The following is a 21,823-nucleotide window of genomic DNA, read 5'->3' as shown; positions in this document are numbered from 1 at the left end:
GTACATGCATGTCTGGTTGCACAATCATGTATACATTCTACTCTACATATACACACATATACAACACACATTTATGCAATCATGGACATGAACTTCCAGTGGAAAAGAGGGAGCAGGGGTATTCTGCATGAGTCATGAAATGCCCCTTAACTCTGAAATAGTAAAAATAGAAGAAAATTTCAAGTCAACCTAAAAGAACTTTGAAAAACCACCAGCACTGGCACAGATGATTATGGAAGGAGGGAATGAACCCCTGTCAAGGGAGGTGTGTAAGCACAAGCAGGGCTTGACACAGGTGCAGTGAAGAGGCTTAGGCATTGCAGAGATTTTCACCTCCGAGGTCCCTTCTGGTCTCTAGAGTCAAGTGAGCTCAGGGAGACAGGGCCTCTTCTGGATTTTCTGTCAAGTTTTGAAAAAAAAAAATGGTGCTCTTTTGGTGGCCCTGCATAGACTCACATTATCTTCCAACAACCCTGTGAGGTAGGGATGATTATTGTCCCCGTTTTAGAGGTCTAACAACTGAGGCCAGAGAGCTGCCTTGATTTTCCCACAGTCACTCAGTGATGGCAGAGCAAGGGTTCTAGACCAGTTTTCTATGACTCTAAGCCTTAAACAAAGGGGTTCTAACCCCCACTAAGTTGTGAATCAAATGAAAAGCGGTTTAAGAATCCAGAGAAGAGAAGTTTCTGGAGTGAAAGTAAATTCCCAAGAGAAGATGGCACTGGCAATGGTTGATCTAGGGACCCAAATATGGGATGGAACATAACAGGCAAAGAAGAGATGGTAGTCCAGGTAAGGATCCCTGCCATGCAATATATGGAAGTGCAATGTTAGGATAGTCACAATGATGGGAACCAGGGGGTTCCAGGCTGTACATACCCACCGTGGGCTTGCTCACTTTCATTTCTGGGCTCAGAGCCTCAAGATCAGGCCATGGGTCTGCACATCTTCAGCAAGGCTGAAGTCCCCTGGGTCCGCATCCCCCGGGGTGGCTGCATTTGCATCTGTCCCTGCACAGATGGCTGGTGAGCACAGCTAGCAGCCTTCATCCCCACCCGCACCCCCTTCTGTCGCGGGGACTCGGCTGCACCGGGGAGCGTGGTATGGTTTTATTTTTAGAAGTGGCACCATCTGTTCAAGGTGCTGGGTGGATTCTGTTTGTCTCCGCAGTGGCCGGGACAGCCATGCCAAGTCAGAGGAAAACTGCAGAACTGGCCGGCGGGGTGGTCACTAATTAGCATGCCGACCTGCTGAATGCAAGAGCCAACGAGATTCCACAGGCCTCAGGGTGTGAGATTCTGGAATCCGGGGGCTGGGGCTCCTAGTGGGGTGGCTCTGGGGCCAGGGCAGCTAACGCAAAGGACAAGCTCAGCGTGGGATGCATCCTGTGTTCTTAGCACCCCGCCTAGTCCCTGGGCCTGAGTCCTGGCATATTCAGTGTCCTGACCTGATCTTATCCCTGACCTCCAGCTTTGTGTGGAAAATGGGGAAGAGACATCAGGAGAAAAGAACAGTGGCTAGCCCATGGGGATCCTCTGTGGGACCTAACATTGGGTGTGGCAGAAGACACCGTCGTGAGCAGTTTGGTCCAGAGGGGCTGGCACATCTCCCCACTGGACTCCAAATGCTTCCGTGTATCCCACCGCCTGAGCTACCGCCACATTGAGCTTCTGAGTCATCTTGAGGAGGATTTAGGCTGGTGATTCCAAGCAGGGGCTCTGTTGGAAGACTGCCTGGGTTCAAATCCCACAGTTATGTGATCCTAGGCAACTTCCTTAATCTGGCAGAGCCTCCATTTGCTCTTCTGTGGAATGGGATACTGGTAGCAGCTAGGTCATAGATTCCAGGTGTAGATTTGCCAAGTTACTGCCTGTAAGGCTGTGCTATGTACCTGGGTGCATTCAGCATCAGCTCCTCCTACCATATGGCTGACCAGGTTCACTTTTCAAATGCAGATTGCACCCTATCGTTTGTTGTCCTCCATGTCCTTCCACAATCATATTGCTTTTCTCAGTCATGGAACCAGTATTGGTGGAGGCCTATGCCATGCTGAGGGCTGGGGAGGTCTTGTTCTCAGGAAGTTCATGGTCTAATGAGGGAGACATGCTGGCAAGACTCACTCCGAGACTGAGGCTGGAGGGTGTGAACTTGAGAACAAACCACACATGATGGACTGGCAGTGGAAAGAGGGTTGGAATTTAGAGCCAGGGAATTAGAGAAGTTGGTATGCTTGGCCTTGGAGAGGATTAATGGGAAAGCAAGTGTAGACAGTCCTGGAGAGAGGGAACAGTGTATGCAAAGTGTGGGAGGCAATGCATGCATTCGTTGTTCTGGAAATGCAAGAGCTGTTAGACCAGAGCTCAGGGAGGCTATCTCCGAGCCAATCAGGCAGGATCCTGGATGGCAGTGGGGAGCCAGAAGTGGTTTTTAATCCAGAGAATGGTGTGCGCAACCTGAGAGGCAGCATAATATGGTGGTTTCAGCATCAGAGAGGTTCCATTTCTGCTCCTGCCTCTACCGCTTGCTAGCTGTGTGATCCTGGGCATGATGTTATTTTACTTCTCTGAGCTTCAGTTTCCTCGTCATAATAATGCCTGCCTTGTGGGCTTATTGTAGGATAAGATGTGGCCAGAGCCTAATACAGCTCCTGGCACATGGACACCACTCAGTAAAGGGCAGTCACCATCAGCATCCCTCTGGGGATAGTGCAAGGACAATTGAGGGGCCAGTCAGAAAGCCATGGATGAAGAGCCTGCATTCTCAGCCCACAAAGAATAACTTTTCCCCACATCTTACCTTCCTTCTCTGGTCTGGACCCCAAAGGACTCACTAGCTATTCAAAAGTAATCTTCCAACTTGGACTCATCCCCTGGCATGCCTGTGAATGAATAGTCCTACTCCAACCCATAGAGGAAAAAATTTAATAAGCTCAGTCAGACTGAGATGCCACCATTTAAATATTATTCTGGAAGGAATCAGAAGGAAAGCATCATGCACAGTGCAAAATAATGGGTCACTAGTGGTGGGTTTCTGGCACTGGTGACAGATGGCACTGATGGACCAAGGTGAGTTCTCAGTGCATGCACTTTAGTGTCTCTGAGTGGCCTTTTGTTTAGTGTCATTTTGTTGGTTCACACCTGTTCACTAGGATACCCCATTGTCTGAGAACTTAGCTTTGAGTGTCAGTACCAAATATCTGAGGTCAGCTCCCCATGCCTATTCACAGAGCTCATGGAACAGGCCATGTGCCTTCCCCAGTCAACCTACACCAACCACCTCAGGCTTCCCAACTCCACACTTTGTTGGTGGGCACTGCTATCCTAGAAAGCTCTTAGGGGTACTTATAATCCTTTTCTCTATGTCAGTCAGCACCACCGCTTGTGGACAGTTGGACAGCTCCTTGGCACCTGGTTCTTAAAGCCCACCTCATACCCCCAGTCAGCACTGTGTCCTTGGGAACAGCTCCCAGTGAAGACACTTCCCCAGTGCCTGTTTCTTTGTCCTCCCCAGAGGACAGCACCAGGACCAGGTGAGCAGCACTCACTCCCAGTCACTGCTAGTCAGCCCTGCAGGGAGTGGGGACCTGCAGTTATCAGGTTCCTTGACCTCAGCCATCCAATCCCTCCCCAGCATCCACCTCCATCCATCAATCAGTACTTTATCCCCAGAGATAGCTCCTGCACAGTCAGAGGTGAAGCCTGAAAACTCACCAAGTCATCTATTGTGTGTGGCCAGAGCACTGACACCACAGAACCCCGTGCTTCACTACAGGAACCAGAGGCAAGGGCAGGAGCCTGGTCTTTTGGAGAAAGGGATGTGAATGAGCATGAGGGGTGGGTGCCTTAAGCTTATCTGTGTGTGTGTGTTTGATATCCGGCTCTGCTATTCCCACCCAAGGACCTTATACCACTGTACTCTCTTTTCCCCTTTTTTCTCCTCTGTAAAACAAGGTGCTAGCATTTACTGTATCATAGGGTTGTTGTGAAGGATTAAATGAGATAACAAATGTAAAGTACATAGGATGGTGCTTGGCACAAATAGCTACAGTCTAAGCATTGCCGTTATTATCAGTCTTTGTCCCCTCACCCCCAGCCCCTTTCAGGCCTCTACTTGTAATCCATGGGAGAGCAGGAGGAAGATGAAGGTAGGATGGGACAGTGTCACTGCAACCAGTTAGTATCTAGAGTAGGGGTGTCGAACTCAATCAGAGAAGGGGCCAAAATCTAAAATCCAGCCTAAATCGCGGGCCGAATGGTTTACTGAACAGTCATAAACTGTCATTGTGATGGAAACGCAGCAGAGTGCAGTGATGACAGCGCGGTGCGGGCCACATTGCAAGGCCTGGCGGGACGGATTTGGCCCGCGGGCCTTGTGTTTGACACATGTGATCTAGAGGCTGAGGGCAATCAGAGCAGCAAATGAGGCCTCAAGAAGGTCAGTGCAACTATAGGGATAGATAGGCAAGTGAGAGCTGAGGCCAGAGAGGTTGCCAAGGCTTTTGGCTAAAGCCAGAGAATGAAATCCAGAGCACCTTATTCATCCCAAGCATAGTCACAGTTCACAACTTTCTTAATGCATGTCCCTTTCTTGCAGCCCAAAGTGAAGTCTCCACACACTTTTCTGTCTCCACTAGGCTTTCTTGCCTCCATCTTCTAGTGCTTTGCTATTTTAGCTTCATCAGGAAACTCTCAAAGATTTTTTTAAGGAAAGAATTCTAAATAAGAAGCATATCAAGGGTACAAACCTTGGAAAGCAGACATTGCCCTGCCAAGACCCAAGAAGGGCAGTGCATGTTTGAGACAGAAGGTGAATTTTGATCAGCTCATGACTGCCGGGTTCTAGGGCATGTCTCCTTCCTTCGGCTTACAGCCAAGCAGGACGTGGCTTGCAATGGGGATGATATGGTGGCAAAGAGGCTCAAGGAATTATGTGTGCTCTGAGAAGCAAGTATCAGATAATGGGAGAATCCTTGAGGATGGTGCTACACTGGTCCTTTGAGACTGGGTGTCTTTCCAAACTCCCTCTCACTTTACAGAAAAGGAAATTGAGGCACAGTAGAGAAGGTTATATAGTCCAAAGCCATACTACAAGTTAGTGAAGAACAATGGGGCACAGAGGAAAGATGGAAGCCTTGGACTAAAGCAAGTGTATTTAAGCTATGCTATGTCCCATCTTAATAGCCTTGGCCACTGTGACCTCTCTGAGTCCCAACTTCCTCACCTGTAAGGTAGGGATAGTGATACCACACAGCCCATGGAGGCTTATACTAAGCAAGACCAATTAATAGTAGTGGTCAAGCCAAGATCTGGACCCAGCAGATCTGGTTCCCAGGCAAGAGCCATTTGGATTATATCCTTCCAAAATCTGAAGCAAAAGTTGTGCAGGAATCACTCAACACAGCCTTCAGATCCTGACCTTGGAGTTGTCATGGGAGTTATTTATGGCAGAGTGATCAGACCTTAAATCACAGGGTCTGCTCACCTCTCTTTCTCTCCTCAGAATCCTAATGATTTGGGGCAAGGCTTGAGGTGCACCTCCTTAGGTTGACTGACTTGACTGAATGGAAGAATGGGGAGATAGACAGATGGACAGCAAATGATGGATGCATAGGTGAATGGACAGATAGATAGGCAGATAAGTGGATGGATTGATGCATGGATTGATGGACAGATAGATGGATGAATGGATTGACAGGTAGATAAGTGGGAGGATGAATAAATATTAAGACACTTTGAAGACTAGAAATGGGTGTTTTCTACCATCTAACATTGGCTGCTCCTCTGGAGAACAGGGTTAGTGGAGGGAGTTGGACCTAGTAGGCAGCTAAGGGCTGGATCTCCTCTCCCTCAGGACAGGCATGAGGATAATAAGGTACATGAAAAGTCCTACATCACAAACATCCCACCCTCTGGCCCTACTTCTGCTATCTGTGCCTTCGGGGCTGATGCATGGCTGTTTCTGCCAGACTTTTTAATTTTTTTTTTTTTTTTTTTTTAGATTTTCCTTTTCTGAATAGCAGGATAGGAGTTTTCTAAAAATAGCACTAAATTTGCCTCTGAGGTATTCATTTTTCAATTCCCTTCCTCATTCCCAGTTCCCTCTCCTAAACTGTGAGAATTCAAAGCTGAGATTTTCTTTGTCAGCTTTGATGCGTGTACACACACACACACACACACACACACACACACACACACTGTGGGGCCTGTCTACTTAGAGACAGGTGTGGGCACAGTCATCTCTGGCTCACTCACACTCACAGACACACACTCATGCTGGCAGTCCAATATAACTGCACAGCAAACCTTGCCCTTCAGGGTCACCCACACTAGGCACAAATCTGCCAATATACCGCAGGGACCATCACACACACATAGGGAGGGAGGGAGGGAGGGAGGGAGGGAGGGAGGGAGGGAGGGAGGGAGGGAGGGAGGGAGGGAAAAAGGCATCTAAGGCAGTAACTACAATAGTCTGGCTGAGGCTGAGGGAGGAGCTGTGGCTGGTGGCTGAGTCCACACATTTTCCTGGGTGACAGCCTAGGTGGAGGTTCCCCTTGCTGGGATAGGGGGCCCTACAGAAAGGCCAGAATTTGCATCTAGGGGAAGAAAGAAAATATCCTACCCCAAAGAAGCTAGTCAGCCAGGACCAGAGCAGACAGGAAACTAGCCTTGTGTGTTGTGCCAAGCAGGGACCCTCCCCAACCTTTGGAGCAGTGCCAGAGGCCTTGTGGGTATGGTTCTGTCAGTCTGAGTTCTGCGTTGAGCACAGTAGTGTGGGGGACTGAGGATAGAGGCATTGAGTTATCATGATCAGGACAACCACATTTAACAAGTTCTTTCTCCGTGCCAGGAACTGGGCTAAGCTCTATCTCAATTAGTCCTCACAAAACTCTATGAAGTAGGCTGTGAAGTTGGCTTTGTTGGGGAGGAGAAAACCAAGACACAGAAAGAGGTTAAGAGCCTTGCCCAAATCACAAAACCAATGGCAGCACTAAGCCTCCTCACCAGGGGCCCCTAGACAGGGCCTGTGTCCTCTACATTTATCAGGCTGCCAGAGATTATTCAAAAAGATGACTTTTAAAATACATATTAAGGTGGGATTTAAATTCACATCTTAAAACAGAAGAATTCAACATTCAAAAGTTATTTTTAGCACATAATTCATTTGCAATTGTCCCAGCTACCATCCTTCAGTAGGATTTTAAAAAGCTGTTGGTTTGGGGTTTTGTTTTCTTTTTTAATCCTTCCTTCAAAAGGTAGATTCCATCTTTGTTAAATTAACTAAAACACACACACACAAAAACTGCTCCTTCCTCTGCAAGTGTCCTTCCTGGCAAAGACTTTTTATTAAGGTGCCCCTAACCTATTCTTGAGTCATTGAAATATAACAATACAGAGTCATTTAAATGCTAATGAGATGAAATCGAAATGCATAAATCCAATATTGTCAAAATGTTCTCCTGGATTCTGAAGGTCCTGGCACTGTCAAAGCCTAAAGGGAACCTCAGAGAGCACTAGTCAAATCTCGTCACTTTCCACATGGAGAAACTGAGGTCCAGGGAAGAAAGGGGTTTGGTCAAGTTCATGCTGCAAGAGCGTGGAAAACAGGGAGGGGCTTTCAGTGGGCTCTGGCCTCAGGTGGTTATGTGACCTCTAGTGTGTTGCTCATCCCCTCTGTGCCCAGAACTGGTCCTATGCCCTGCCCAGGCCCTGTCTCATTCCCTGCAGCCACTATAACAGAATACCATAGACCAGGTTACTTAAATGACAGAAATTTATTTCTCACAGCTCTGAAGACTGGATAGTTCAGCTCAAGGTGCCAACCGATTGGGTTCCTAGTGAGGGCCCTCTTCTGTCTCACTATGTCCTCACATCCTTGCTGTTCTCCTGGATTCTGAGAGATTTGCAGAGAGCCTCACCAGTGAGGTTAGATGACTTCTCCAAGGTCACACCACTCATTAAATGTCTCAGCTACACAGTGATAGTTCAGGTGGTATTTGGGCAAGGCAGCAAGGATGTCAGAGCTGAGAAAGATCTTCTCTCATGTCACTTTCTATAAGAACACCAATTCCATCCATGAGGGCTCCACACTCATGACCTAATTGTCTCCTAAAGGCCCCACCTCCTAATATCATCACATTGGGAATTAGGGCTTTAACATGTTAATTTGGAGTAAACACATTCAGTCCATAGTAGCCTGTGTGCCTGTTTTTTAGGGCAGGAGTGAGTGCAGTGTTGAGAACTGGCTGCAAATGAACCTCATCGCAACCATAACAGAGCTTCACTTCTAATAACAGGGTGGGAGGGGAAGGTACAGGAGCCTGCATTGTAGGGCCTCCATACATCCTCATGGCAGTCTGTTAGACAGATGGATCAACTCCAGTTTGCAGAGAGCCTCACCAGTGAGGTTAGATGACTTCTCCAAGGTCACACCACTCATTAAATGTCTCAGCTACACAGTGATAGTTCAGGTGGTATTTGGGCAAGGCAGCAAGGATGTCAGAGCTTGGTGAGCTGTGACTGAGGGGACAGCTGCCTACTCCAGCCTCACACCCAAGCCTCATTATGATGAAAGGCACCTGGGACATGGAGGGCAAGGGTGCATCTCAAAGAAAAAAGTATGACTACCAATTGTGATATCTTTCCTAATCTCTAGCAACCTGTAAGATAGGCATTCTGAGGAAACTGAGATCCAAGGACTTCCAATTGATGGATGACCCAGTGGCCAATCTAGACATTCATTCATTCATCAAGCATTTATTGGGAGCCTTCTGGATGCCAGGTACCATAGTAGGTACAAAAGTGACATGACTACTGCCCACTGGGGAAGGAAGACAACTAAGCAGGTCTAAGCAATAGCATGTGAAGTGTGGTATGACGCAGGAGGCATCTAGTGGTTAGGAGCATTTACATAGCCCTGCAGGGTCAGGGAAGGCTTTCAAGTAAAGGACATTGCTGAGCAGAACCGGTCAGTGTCAAGGCAGCAACGGCTGGGTGAATGGAAAGTGTTCCAGTCTAGAGAATTCAGGAAACTGATAGTTTCTACACTAACAGGCAGGTCTTCAGCTCTGTCCATCTATTAGAATATCCATTTGGGAGGCCTCATATAAGTACTTCTGGGCCAATGGACTTCAAGTTCTCTAAGCAAGGAAATCCTACAGTTAGATCAAATACCAAAGTGAGCTCTGCAACTTAGAAGGAAAAACCAAGATGCCCAGAACAGGGCTGGTCTCATGCATACATTGGTGACATGCAGGAGCAAGGGGTGACAGTCTGAGGACAAGCCACATCAAAAGAGTAACTACAGTGGGAAATCTCAAAGAAGGAAGTTTAAGATCAATCATCTACAGTGTTAAAATTCTGACTTTTAACTGATTTTGCTATTCCAGCATTTCATTCTTCTATATCTGCTCATACAGGTCCCTTTCTGAACCTTTTATTATATCTCTCCTGACCCTTCACTAGTAGATAATTGTATGCTTCAACTTCTTCTATGTCCATCTTTTGGCTTAAGGCCTACTTAACCTGAAGAGGGGAAAATATTCCCTACTCATCTTCCCTGATACCCTGAGTCAGATCAGATCTTTCTTCTCTGGGTGTCTATAGCACCTGGGACTCACCATCATGGCAAACCCATCAAGTTATATAGAAATTACCCATTTAATTGTCTCTCCTCTCTACTGTCAGCTCTTGGAAGGCAGGGATCATGTCTGGATTCTTCGGTGCTTGAAACAGAGTAGATTCCCCAAATAGTTATAGAATGGATGGATGGATGGATGGATGGATGGATGGATGATGGACAGATGGACGGACAGGTAGATGGGTGGATAGATGGTTGAAGATCATTATTTATCATAACATAATCATCATTAAAATTACCAATAGGCCATTATTAACTCATTCTTACAATTGCATCACAAATATAATTACTGCTAACGCTTCTCATGGCTCGTGCTGTCAGATGTAATTATGAGTGTGTCTAAGCCACACCACAGGTATCAGAGTGACAGATAGAAAACAGTGCCTCAAGTTTAGAAAGTCCTTCATGGTTTACAAAGCACTTACATTCACATATGACACTTTATTAAGTATCCTAAGAACCCCACGAGGGAGTTTCACCAGGGAGGGTAGCAAAGTGTCCTGATTAAGAAAGAGAATCTCTGGACCCAGAGAACCTGAGTTTAAATCCCAACTCCACCACTCACTAGCTGTATGACCTTGGACAGATCTTATCACCTCTCTTGGCCTCAGTTTCCTCATATGTTCTATGGGGATAATAAGACCGTCTGTCCCCTAAAGCAGTTATATGGGTTGGTAATAATCACAATAACTATGGAGTGCTTATTCAGTAATTACTAGGCTCAGTTGCAAGTATTTTACGTGAAATAACTAATTTAAACCTCACAATACCTGTGAGGTAGATACTATTATTCCCCCTCTCTTTTTAACGATCATACAAATAAAGTTAATTTGCCTCCCTTCCTGCTGGGAGGTAAAGGAATCAGAATTTGACCAGAAAACTGTGGCTTCTAGAGCTCCTACTGTTAACCTCCACAGCACCTATACACGCAGGCATCCTTGGACTCTGCCTCATCTGTGGGTCCCAGTGTAAAGATAGGGCTTCCGGCTGCAGCCGTGGGTAAAAGCGCCCTCCTGGAAGGCATGGCCATCTCTCCTGCAGCTCCAGCACCCCCACCCTTAGCTAGGAAGTGCCATACCCCAGATTGAAACATCAGATTTGAACATGGTTTATAGTTAACTCCCAGGAAATTAGGAGGCAGCAAGAGGAGATTGCCTATTGTCTTACATATGAGGAAGCCAAGCCTCAGTAAAGCGGAGGGGCTTGCCCAGGGTTCCACAGGGCTTGGGAGAACTCGGATGGGAACCCAGATTTCGCAGACTCCATCCTGTGTTCTTCACTGAACTCAGGCACAATCTACCCACCAGCCTTGTCTCTTCAAGAGAAAGGAGAGAGTGCCCCTCAGGGGAAGGAGACAGAGCACCAGGGTGGGAGTCCGGAAACCAGACACGCAGGCTCCTCTGCTTTAGCTCTTTGTGGCTCTGGACAAGGCCCTTTTCCTCTCTGAACTTCAGGAAAATGAGATTAACTCTAAAATGTCACCAGCTCTGAAATTCTGTGCAAGAGGAAAGGATTGCAAAGGAGAGAGGTGGGGCAAGGGAGAGGCGACAAGAGGGAGAAGCTGGGGATGGAATGTGGGCTCAATCCCATCTTTCTCCTCCATTCCCCCTCACTGTCCTGGACCTAACTGGCCAGCTGTCTGAGACTGCTGGGTGGAGCCAGTTTCCGTGCCAGGACCAGCCGAGCTCAACAGGGGCCCTTTGTCACCCAACGCTTGCCAGGGCCTTGGCCACTGGTGTTGGGTGTCCAAGCAGATTGGATTCTCTCCTGGCAGCCCTGCAGATGCCGCACTCCTGCAAGGGTGGCCAGGCAGGCAGAGAGAAGCCAGTCCTCCCTCCTCTTCCTGGGCTCCCAGAGGAACGTGGAGGCCACCATCTATGGTGCTGGACTGTGAGAGCCCCCAGGTGAGGTCTTCCTGAACCCCAGCTCATGCTTTGGGCCAAGCTGTGGGCTCAATGATGTCCTGGTGAATATGCATGAGCTGGCTCCTCTGGCCCAGCCAAGAGCTTTAATTAATGTGATTGGGGGCTTAGGGTGTAGGTGGGTGGCTTTCTCCCATCCCCATGCCTGTAAGACCCAAGTGGAGAGGACAGTGTATGTCAGCAGGTGTAGGTGGCATGGACATGGGTGGCATCTATAGGTGGGGAGTATGCCCCAAATTGTGTGGTCATAGGATGTGTGTAAATATGTTGGCATAGTGAGAGAAAAAGGGGCCTGTGTGTGCACAGAGGGGATGTGAACACAGGTGTTTTTGAGGTAAGGAGGTTGGGATGTTAGGTGTATGCCAGAAGTGTTACTGCATGTAGCACTGTGTGTGACAGAGAGGGGGGTGTTTACCAGCATGTGTGGGAAGTGGGGCTTGTGAATTGTGTGTGTTTGGCAGTGTGGTAGGCCATAAAAGTAGGTGGATTGGGTGTTGCAGGGCACCCTGAACCTATGGATCTGAGGGTGTATGTGCACCAGAGTACGTGTTGTGAAGTCAGCATGTTACATAGCACAGTGGACAATTAGGAAATTGGGTATTTTATGCGTTGGGGGGGTGGTATATCATGGGGGTCTCCAGGAGAGTGCCAGTATGTTAGGATTTATAGTACATGCTGGTTTGTTATGGGGTGTCATACAAAACACCCGCATTAGGGTGCTTGGGTGTCACTTTGGGTGGGCACATATACACTGGGCCTTCTTGAGCACCCATCTCAGAAGGCCTCCAGTTCCTAACTCTTGTCACCACTCTGTGCTTGCCCCACAGGAGCCACCATCCCTGACCATGTAGATGCCAGCTCCGGGGAGCAGCATGGGCCCCGCTGAATGGAGACTACTGGGACTAGAGCCCTGAGCCCCTCCAGCCCCTGGACTTCACCCTGCACCCAGAGACACCCCTTGGAGTTCACCACTGCTGCTGTCAGTCCACCTCGACTGCCCCCTCCCCCTGGGACCCGGAGTCGGCCACCAGGAGCTGCAGCCATCCAGTGAGGTTGTGCTGAGGACAGCCACACAGAGCCATCACCCAGTAGCCTCTGGTCCAGTGCTGACCCTCGGGCCCACCCTGAGCAGGGACTGTGGCAAACATGGGTGACATGACCAATAGCGACTTTTACTCCAAAAACCAAAGAAATGAGTCAAGCCATGGAGGCGAGTTTGGGTGCACGTTGGAGGAGCTCCGCTCCCTCATGGAACTGCGGAGCACTGAGGCTGTGGTCAAGATCAAGGAGACTTACGGGGACACCGAAGCCATCTGCCGGCGCCTCAAAACCTCACCTATCGAAGGTAGGTGTGGGGGACTCAGACCCAGGGCTGTCGTCTTGGTGACTGCCATTTGTGTTGGCTCCAGGAGCAATATGCATAATATTTAACCTCAGGGATGTCTTGGACAGGGGCTGATATGCCAGTATGGCCATTCTGGTGTTTTCTAGCTGAGGGTCAGCCCCTTTGGATAGGCCAGAGGATGGGGCTTCCATTTTCTCCCTATTGTACGTTGGGGTCTGACCCAAGCCACCTGCAGAGAGAACCACAGGAACAGAGCTGGGTCAGGGGGTATGTTCTGGAAACCAGATGCCAAAATCATCCAGAATGGGCAACTCACATCCACTTCAGGAGTGGGCTCATCAGCCTGGAAATCTGAGAGGCACCCAGTCTCCAAGGCGGGGCCAGAAGGGAGGCTGGTGGGGCCAGAAGAAAAGCCAATGTCTTGCTTGCCTTCGTCAAAGCTCAGGCGGGGCTCCTGTTTCCCCCTCCCCCATCTACAGGGGTTGGATTCCAGGATCCTCCCTTCCCCAGACCCCTAAAATTCCCTTTTCTGGGCTCCAGCATGGAACCACAGCATTGCTGCAATGCAGCCAATTCCAGCTTCCCAACCCCTGCCCCTGGGCTGGGTCCTCTCTGAGTGTCCTAAATCCAGACTCTGACTTGGGGACTCCTAGGTCTCCAGGCAGCCATAGGCCTTGAAACTGCTGGACAGACAGGGCAGCAGGAAGATGGGCCATCACAGGAAGGGTGACAGGTGCTATGTCTGTCTTGCCCTTGACATGGGTGTGGGACTTTCTTGCAACCGCCAAAATAAGTAGACCTGCAACTCCAGAGAAAAGATTTTAACCTCCTGAGAGCTTCTCTGGAGGGGGCCAAAGCCCAGCCGTCTACCATGAGGCAGAGAGGAGAAAAAGCAGTCCAGCTCAGTCATCAGCACTCAGTTTGAGTCTCCATCCCCAAATGAAGGAAAAGAGTTCCCCACATGAACACCAAAGGCATGATGTGAGGCTCTTCTCAGGGAATCCCCAGTCCTATAACTGTGCAAAGAGGCTGCATCAAGCCTCAGTTTCTTTCTCTGGAAAATGGGGTCAGCACCTACTTCACAGTGCCTTGTGGAGACCTGAGAAGGCAGTAGGTGCTCAACAATTGGCAGCCATATTATTCTGAGGAGAGTGGATGAAAATTCCTCCCCCAGGTATAGACCACAATCTGAGAGGCAGGAAGCATCTGAATCCTTATCCCCATATGACAGAGAACAAATCTGAGGCCAGAGATTCCTCTCACTCCATCTCCTAACTCCAGTCCCCATGCCTTGTGCATGGCTGGGCACTAACCCTGAATGCATTTCCTATAGAGGTTGCTTATGGACCTAGTTGCTCATCTGGGATCTGCCAGTCTGTGGTTGCCTGTGCCTGCACCCAGTAGCTTGAGGCATCTGTGTCTCTCTTCTTCTGAGTCCCTTTTGAGTCAGGAGGAAGAGCTAAGCCTTTCCTTCTTCCAAGATTGGCTACTGTCTCTGATGTTGTGCCTATGGGCTGAGCTCAGCCTGAAGTTCAGAAACACCTTTGTTTTCTTGGTGTCTGATTGTTTGGGCAGGGAGGGTAGGTGTAGGGGTGTCGAATTCAATCAGAGAAGGGGCCAAAATCTAAAATCCAGCCTAAATCGCAGGCCGAATGGTTTACTGAACAGTCATAAACTGTCATTGTGATGGAAACGCAGCGGAGTGCAGTGATGACAGCACGGTGCGGGCCACATTGCAAGGCCTGGCGGGACGGATTTGGCCCGCGGGCCTTGTGTTTGACACATGTGGAATAGAGGAAACGTCCTCTCTTCACTGTGTGTTTCTAGCTCAGGTCTTGAGAATGACCTGCAATGGAAGCAGTCTCTGCCTTGAGGCTCCTGAACCCCAGCCTGTGTGGACACTAGTCTGTGGCAGAATGGCTGTGCACACCCCCGCCATCAGGCTGGCATACCTGGCCTCCTAAGAGGCAGGGCTGCCCAAGTGGGCTCTTGTGAATAGGACCAGAAGATTCTCTTGAATCAGGAATTTTTAAGTGTCTCTGGACTCCAGGTCTGGATGGAAGCTGTGACCCTTCTCCCCAGAAAAGCATGCAACAGATGTGGCTCATACCATCAGGCCTTCACAGAGCGCCATAAAGAATTCCATCCTCGCCGAAACCGGTTTGGCTCAGTGGACAGAGCGTTGGCCTGTGGACTGAAAGGTCCAGGGTTCGATTCTGGTCAAGGGCATGTACCTTGGTTGCGGGCACATCCCCAGTGGGGGGGTGTGCAGGAGGCAGCTGATCAGTGTTTCTCTCTCATCGATGTTTCTAGCTTTCTATCCCTCTCTCTTCCTGTCTGTAAAAACTCAATAAAATATATCAAAAAGAAAAGAAAAAAAACTTGAAAAAAAGAATTCCGTCCTCCCCTCCCACTTAACAGGCTCTCACCCCCTGAGACACTGAGTGGTGCATCACCAAGCTCCAGCACTGTGTGGGGCCAATTCCAGTCGGCTCATTGTGTCCTGCACCTGAGGGCAGGAATCCTGTCCTGCTCCTCTTTATACATTCAACACCTAGTCTGGTGCCTGGCACAGAGGTGAGAAGGTAACTTGCCCATAAAACCCTGAGACATGGCCATTGAGCCGGTAGCCCACAGGGAGCAAGCAGCTCAAATGTCAGCAACCAAAACAGTAAATAATCCAGACCAAGTGCAGCACAGGCCCCAGAGCTCATGGGAGAGGTAAATGGGTGGGCAGTGAAGGTCAGAGCAGGCTTCCTAGAGGAGGAGGTGTTGGGCTACGGAGGAAGGAGAAGAGAATAAAGCAGCATTTCTGAGGATCCCATAGAATTTCAATGTGTTATAAATTAGGCATTACATGAAAAGTAAAGGGGACTCAGTTTTCTCATCTATGAAGTGAAAAGAATAGTAACAGCTTTGACTAGTGCTCTGCCACCCGCCAGCTGTGTGTCTGCCTTTACATCTTTTGTCTGACCTCTCTAAGCTTTGGTTTCCTCATTTTTCTTGAGGACCAAATGAGACCTCTGATGGGAAAGGTCTCAGAGGAGGAGGAAAGCCTGTGGTAGGGTTTACCAGAGCCCTGCTGCATTGGTCCCTAGAATAAAGTGACCAGACATCCCGCTTTTGGCGGGACAGGGTCAATTTTTAACAATTTGTCCCACGTCCTGAGGCATTTTAAAAAGTCCAAAAGATTTAAAAGATTCTTTCCAAAAATCGGGACTTTTTTAAAACGCCGAGGGACGCGGGACAAATTGTTAAAAATCGGGGCTGTCCCGCCAAAAGCGGGACGTCTGGTCACTTTAAGGATCTCCCAGAGTGCAGGTGGAACTAAAAGAGGCTTGGAAAGGGGCAGAATAGCCTAATACCACAGACACTAGATTTGGGTGCTCTGAGTTCAAATCCCAGTTCTGCCTTTACCTGCTGTGTGACTGTGGGCAAGTTACTTGACCTCTCTCTGCCTCAGTTTCCTCATTATCTCCTGTAAATGTGGAAATTGATAGTGGTTACATCATAGGATTATGGTGAGGACAAAGTGGAATAGCTTGGAAAGCACTTGGTACATGGGCAGACTAAACACCTCAATTTCCCCATCAGTAAAGTGGGTTGTGAACATTCTCATTCATTGAAATCAGTATCTAAGTGCTTAATAAATGTCAGCTCTTAATGGTCTTCATTGATTATTACTACTCTGGAAGAAGCAGTCACATTCTCCAGAAATGGTGGAATTTGACTCTTCCGGAACACTGGTCAGTGTCCCCACTGGTCAGTGCCTCACTTTGCAATGGGCTATTCTGCATCATTATTACACATGTGCCTGGAAGCAGGAGTTGTTATCTCATTTTACAGATGAGGAGCATGAGGATTTGAGGTCATCACCACAGTTCACATCAAAGCAGACTTTGAACACAGCTCTGATGGCACCCAGGTGTGCCATCAGCCCCGAGCCAGGCATGTGCACCTGGGCACAGTCCTCTAGGTGCTCTCTGTCTGGTGAGGGCCTTAGTGGGGTGGGCCACCAGGGAACTTTTTATTCTCTCTCATGTTTAGCATTTGCCCTGCCCTGTGTGCCTCTTCTGATTTATAGAAGTGCTTCGCCTCCAGCCCACCCCCTCACTTAGAGCCCTGTGGTGTGGATCTGTGCCAGCTCCACCCAGGGACTCAGGTTGGCCATTCTGACACCCCTGCTCCTAATCTGCCCCCAATGAGCAAGCCCTGGCCTCTGAATCACACTATAGGAAAGTACAGCCATGCATAAATTAGCCTTCCATTTGTCCAGCTAACTTTAAGCAAAAAGATCTCTGCATGTGATAGAGACGGTTTAAAGTCATAGAAATCTATTCCCACCCAGGGCACTGCCTGCCGCCAGCACAGGCCAGAGGCTCAGCTCCCACAGACAGACAGTGTTGGATTTTCTACCAAAAGGCCCAACTCTGAGGACAACTATTGTGTAAACCTCATCCCTGTGAGGCCAGGGGTGGCCTCTGCCCCCGACTTGAGCTTCATTTATTTCCTTTTCCTCTACTAGTTCTGTTCTATTGCGGTAATGCCTTTTTCTCTGCCCTCACTGTCCCCTTTCCTTCCACACCCTTTCACTCTGGGACATAGGGCCCCAGAAACCCAGGTTCAAATCCTGACTGTCTTACTCTTACAAGACACTGGGAGAATTTAATGTAACTCTCTGAGCCTTAGTTGCCTTATCTGTGAAATTAGGATACTAACACTACCTACTTCTCAAATATTGTTCACATGAAAGGCTTAATGCAGTGTATGGTAGACCCCAGACACTTACAAAATGGTGATATGATTGTTATCATTATGCCTAATAATTTCTTTTCAAAAACAATATGCATGAGCTCCATCCTTGTGAATCAGGCAATTAATAAGGCAGTGCCCAGCGAAGAGTTAATGTGCTGTTAGAGGAGACTTCCCAGAGTAGGCAAACACATGACAAGTCTGGAAAGATGGGTAATGGATGTTGGGGTGGCTTAAGAGATCCTGGAAGCAGGAGCTGTTTGTCATTCTCCACCATATCCCCAGTATGATGCTTGGGGGCTCGGAATTATTCACAGAAGGAAGGAAGAGAGGGAGAAAGAAGAGATGGGGAAGCCCTGTGTAGGATAGAAGGCTGAACCTGGGGACAGGACACAGGACACCCTCTGTCACCCATGGAACAGTCGGCTTCAGGTCCACAAGCCTAGAGTGGCACTTCCCTAAGCTGCTCCACACACACAGCTCTCGGCCTTCACTTCCTGTCACCCGCGCCTCAGGCTGTTGGAGGGGCAGCTCCAACAAGTCCCACTGGGCACTCCCTGTATTGTATGTTTCTCAGTGTGGGAGGAAGGGGAACAGCAAAGATGGGGCCACAGCAGGTGGGGTGGGAACTGGATACTTCAGAGTGTTGTGAAACGGAACCTCCAGTTAATTTTGTATGAATCCTACAGCCTGTCCAAGTGAAGAAGAGAGAGGGGCTGGGGGAGGATAGGAGGGCAGATCATGGGGGCTGGTGCCTCGTGTTGCATAAATATGATGTTAGCAGAGAATGCCCCTCCGACCTGGCAGGGCTCAGGTCATCCACAGAGCTGCCACCACCAACTGGGCATGGAAGAGTGTGGAGGCAGCAGGTGGGGATCTTCTGTTTGTCACTGTCTGTTTCCCCAAGGATCACTGGGCCCTGACAGGTTGACAGGGAAACTGAGGCAGCCACAGATTTAGTTGGGTGCCAGACAGGGTGAAGCTGGGGACTGCTCAGATACAGGGTCCACATGGGGAGTTCACTGCCTGGCCAGAGATAAAGGAGAACACTCTGTCGGGTGCAAGGCCTGGAGGAGAAAAATATCCAAGTATTTAAGAGACTGAGAAAACTAGCCACCTTTGCAAATACAGGCATGGGTGGGGGAGGGGAAAGCATGAAGATTGTTGGGGAGGTGGGAAGTGGGGAAGTTTCCAACCTCATCTGTCATCACAGACAAGATACTTAGATTCTCATGACCTCACTTTTCTTATTTGTAAAATGGGGATTGTGCTACTTCACTCTTAGCCATTTGGAATAGTGAGTTGAAATTGCTTTGAAAGTTTTCCACAAAAAAATTATCATCTTCCAGTCTTTATTGAGTATTTCTATCTATTAGGATTCTGGTTGATAAAAACCCATCTCAAATTGTATGCAAAAAAAAAGTTATTTTCTGGCTTGTGCAACCAAAAAGTCCAGGGACTGATGGCCTCAGGTAAGGCTGGATCCAGGGTCTCCAATACTCCAGGAGGACTGTGTCCATCCCTCTCCTAGTATCTTTCTTTTCCACTTCAGGCAGGTGCTCACCCTATGAGTGCCCTAGCATCTTCAGGCTAACACCTTCCCATCTCAGCCACTCCAGTGCCAATAGGCACCTCTTTCTCAGGGCCTCCTCTTAAGTACCAGAACAGACTCTCACTGGCACAAGCAGGAGTCACATGGCCAATCTTGAACCAATCTATGTGGCTGGAGGATGGAATAGGCTAATAGGTCAGATCTGGGTCACATGCTTGCTACAGAGGGGCCAGTCCACTCAAACCACATGTAAACTGGAGGAGGAGTGGGTAATGGAGGCAAAACATACATGCTTGTGGGCCTACTATGTAGAAGGCTCCTACTCTGGGCTGAGGAGTGTATGGAGGAAGAGCAGGCATGTTCTGTGCGAGGGGTGCTTGACCTGATGGGGAGGAAGGATAGAATTAGGGAGGCAGTTGAGGGTGAAGGCAGGATTCAGAGCACCAAATATGGTGCCAAATCACAGCACTGTTAATTGTTACACCATGGTAATAGACATAAGCTGGGTCTGTCTAGGCAAAGTAGGTCTACAACTAGTGTACCAGCAGTGAAGTGGCCCACCCATGTCATAGTCAAATTCTGGCTCCATTTCTTATCCAGCTGTGGAGCATTGGGCCTTTTTTAACCTCTCTGTGCTTCAGTTTCCTTGTCTGTGACATGGAATAACAGTGCCTCTTTCATAGGGTTGTCATGAGAGTCAAAGTAATATGTGTAAAGCGCTTAGTGCCTGGCACATGGCAGGTGCTATATCAGTTATTCTACTAGAGGTCCAGTGCATGAAATTCGTGCATGAGTAGGGTCCCTAGGCCTGGATGGCAATCAGGGCCGATCTGTGGGGTGACTGGTGGGGCTGCCCCCTCATTGGCTCTACCCCTTGCACTGCCACCAGTTGTTTCCCTCTGTGGGGCAACAGGCAGGGTAATTGGGAGGGCCCCTAGTGGCACCCATCTTGGCTGGCCTGGGGCCTGTGGGCTGGGGGCAGCTCCTGCATTGAGCATCTGCCCCCTGGTGGTCAGTGAGTGTCATAGCAACCAGTCATTCTGCCATTCAGTTAATTTGCATACTAGGCTTTTATTATATAGGACTAGAAGCCAAGCGAGTGAAATCATGTGGCCCCACCCATGCCCTTCCTGAGCCTCTGCCATCTGCTGCCACAGGCCTTGTGAGTTCATCTGTGCCTACCTGGTCCCCATTCCTCCCTTCCCGGCGTTTAGTGTCTGAGCCATTGGTTTCTCCGAACCATTCGGCTCTTTCCTCTAGTAACAGCTTTTACCTTCTGCCTCAATTCCTCTTCCAGTTCATGCTCTTCCCCAATGTGCTGTCTCCTCCCACCTCAGGCCACATGCACCCCAGCACTTCCCCCCATGGTGGGAGCACCTCCAGTCGCCTCCTAGGTACCTGCACCACGCTCCCTGCCCCCGCCCACCAGTACCTATCCCCTGTGCCCTCTTCGCAGTGTGGCCCATAGAGAGCCAGTGCCACAGGACTCCCCTGGTGCGCCTTCTGGTCCAGTCCCTGCCAGCATCCACCAGGATGCAGCATCACGCACCTCGAGCACACGCAGCTCTGCCCACCCGCACGCACCTGTCATGCACGCTGCCTTCTGCTGATCAGTCGTTACAGCGTGATGGTGTAACAACCACAGGCTTTTTATAATATAGGATAGCAAGAACTCTCTATGTGACTATCAGGGACAAGTTGGGTTTAAATTAGTGGAGCTAAGAAAGGTAGCTTATCTGAGCAGATCAATGGGCATGAGCAACACATGAATCTATGATTTTTTTTTTAATTGTCAGCACCATATTTGATTTGCAGTACTTATACACCCCACCCCATCCCACCACCACCACCACCAGGGGGAAAAATCCTTTAAAAGCACAGCTTTCTATGAAAATCTGATGAGTCATATGTGGACACTTTCCAGAATGCTACCCGCACATCTTTCTGAATCATCAATAAGATAAACCTACCTGTTGATTAATATGTGCTACCCACTTTCCTAGGATGGAGGCAGGAGAGTGTATACCAGGCAAACAGTTCTGCAGGCCTGGGTGGCTAGCAGAGTGCAGAACAATTAGGGAAAGAGCTTGACCTGTCACTGACCAAGCGTTTCTAAGTGGATATCAGCAGGACTAGAGGACCTCGTGTCCCAAGGAAGGCATGCTGGCCAGGTAGGTGCTTTGCACAGTTAGGTACCTAAAGGGAGAATAGAGGATATGGGCAGTGGGGGGAGCCTCTTACCAGGCAGACCGACCATGCAAAAAGCCTGAGTCCCAAGGCCACCACCACCACCCCCCAAACCGGCTGTAATTTATTGTGTGCAAACTTATCAGGTTCGGACTCTCTCTCTCCCTCTCCCTCTCTCCCTCTCTCTCTCTCTCCCTCTCTCTCTCTCTCTCTCTCTCTCTCTCTCTCTCTCTCTCTCTCTCTCTCTCTCTCTCATGTAGTTCTCACAGCAGCCCCTTGAGCAGGAAACAAATGCTTAGAGAGGAAGCCATCTCCATGGAAGCATCTTTGCTTTGCAGAATGAATATGCACTAAACGCTAAGTACCTAGTGCATGCTCAAAAAAGAGAAGGAATGAGGAGAACATTAACTCAGAGTCCCAGCTCCAACA

At 49.0% G+C, this 21,823-nt stretch overlaps 1 protein-coding gene across 11 annotated transcripts in view; it reads left to right on the top strand.

The window, feature by feature from the left end:
* ATP2B2 (ATPase plasma membrane Ca2+ transporting 2) overlaps window positions 1-21,823 on the top strand; it is a 363,792-nt gene that overhangs the window by 220,165 nt on the left and 121,804 nt on the right. For all 11 annotated transcript variants that reach the window (XM_036431068.2, XM_036431062.2, XM_045579174.1 and 8 more), the window contains one exon: window positions 12,386-12,903. In XM_036431068.2, the coding sequence (XP_036286961.1) occupies window positions 12,705-12,903 (199 nt within the window). In that variant the 5' untranslated portion in view covers window positions 12,386-12,704. The remainder of the gene's footprint in view (window positions 1-12,385; window positions 12,904-21,823) is intronic.

Source organism: Pipistrellus kuhlii, unplaced genomic scaffold (assembly GCF_014108245.1).
Source record: "Pipistrellus kuhlii isolate mPipKuh1 unplaced genomic scaffold, mPipKuh1.p scaffold_m20_p_11, whole genome shotgun sequence".
Taxonomy (NCBI): Eukaryota; Metazoa; Chordata; class Mammalia; order Chiroptera; family Vespertilionidae; genus Pipistrellus; species Pipistrellus kuhlii.
Note: the sequence above shows the minus strand (reverse complement) of the source record. Positions and strands in the feature narration are given on the sequence as shown.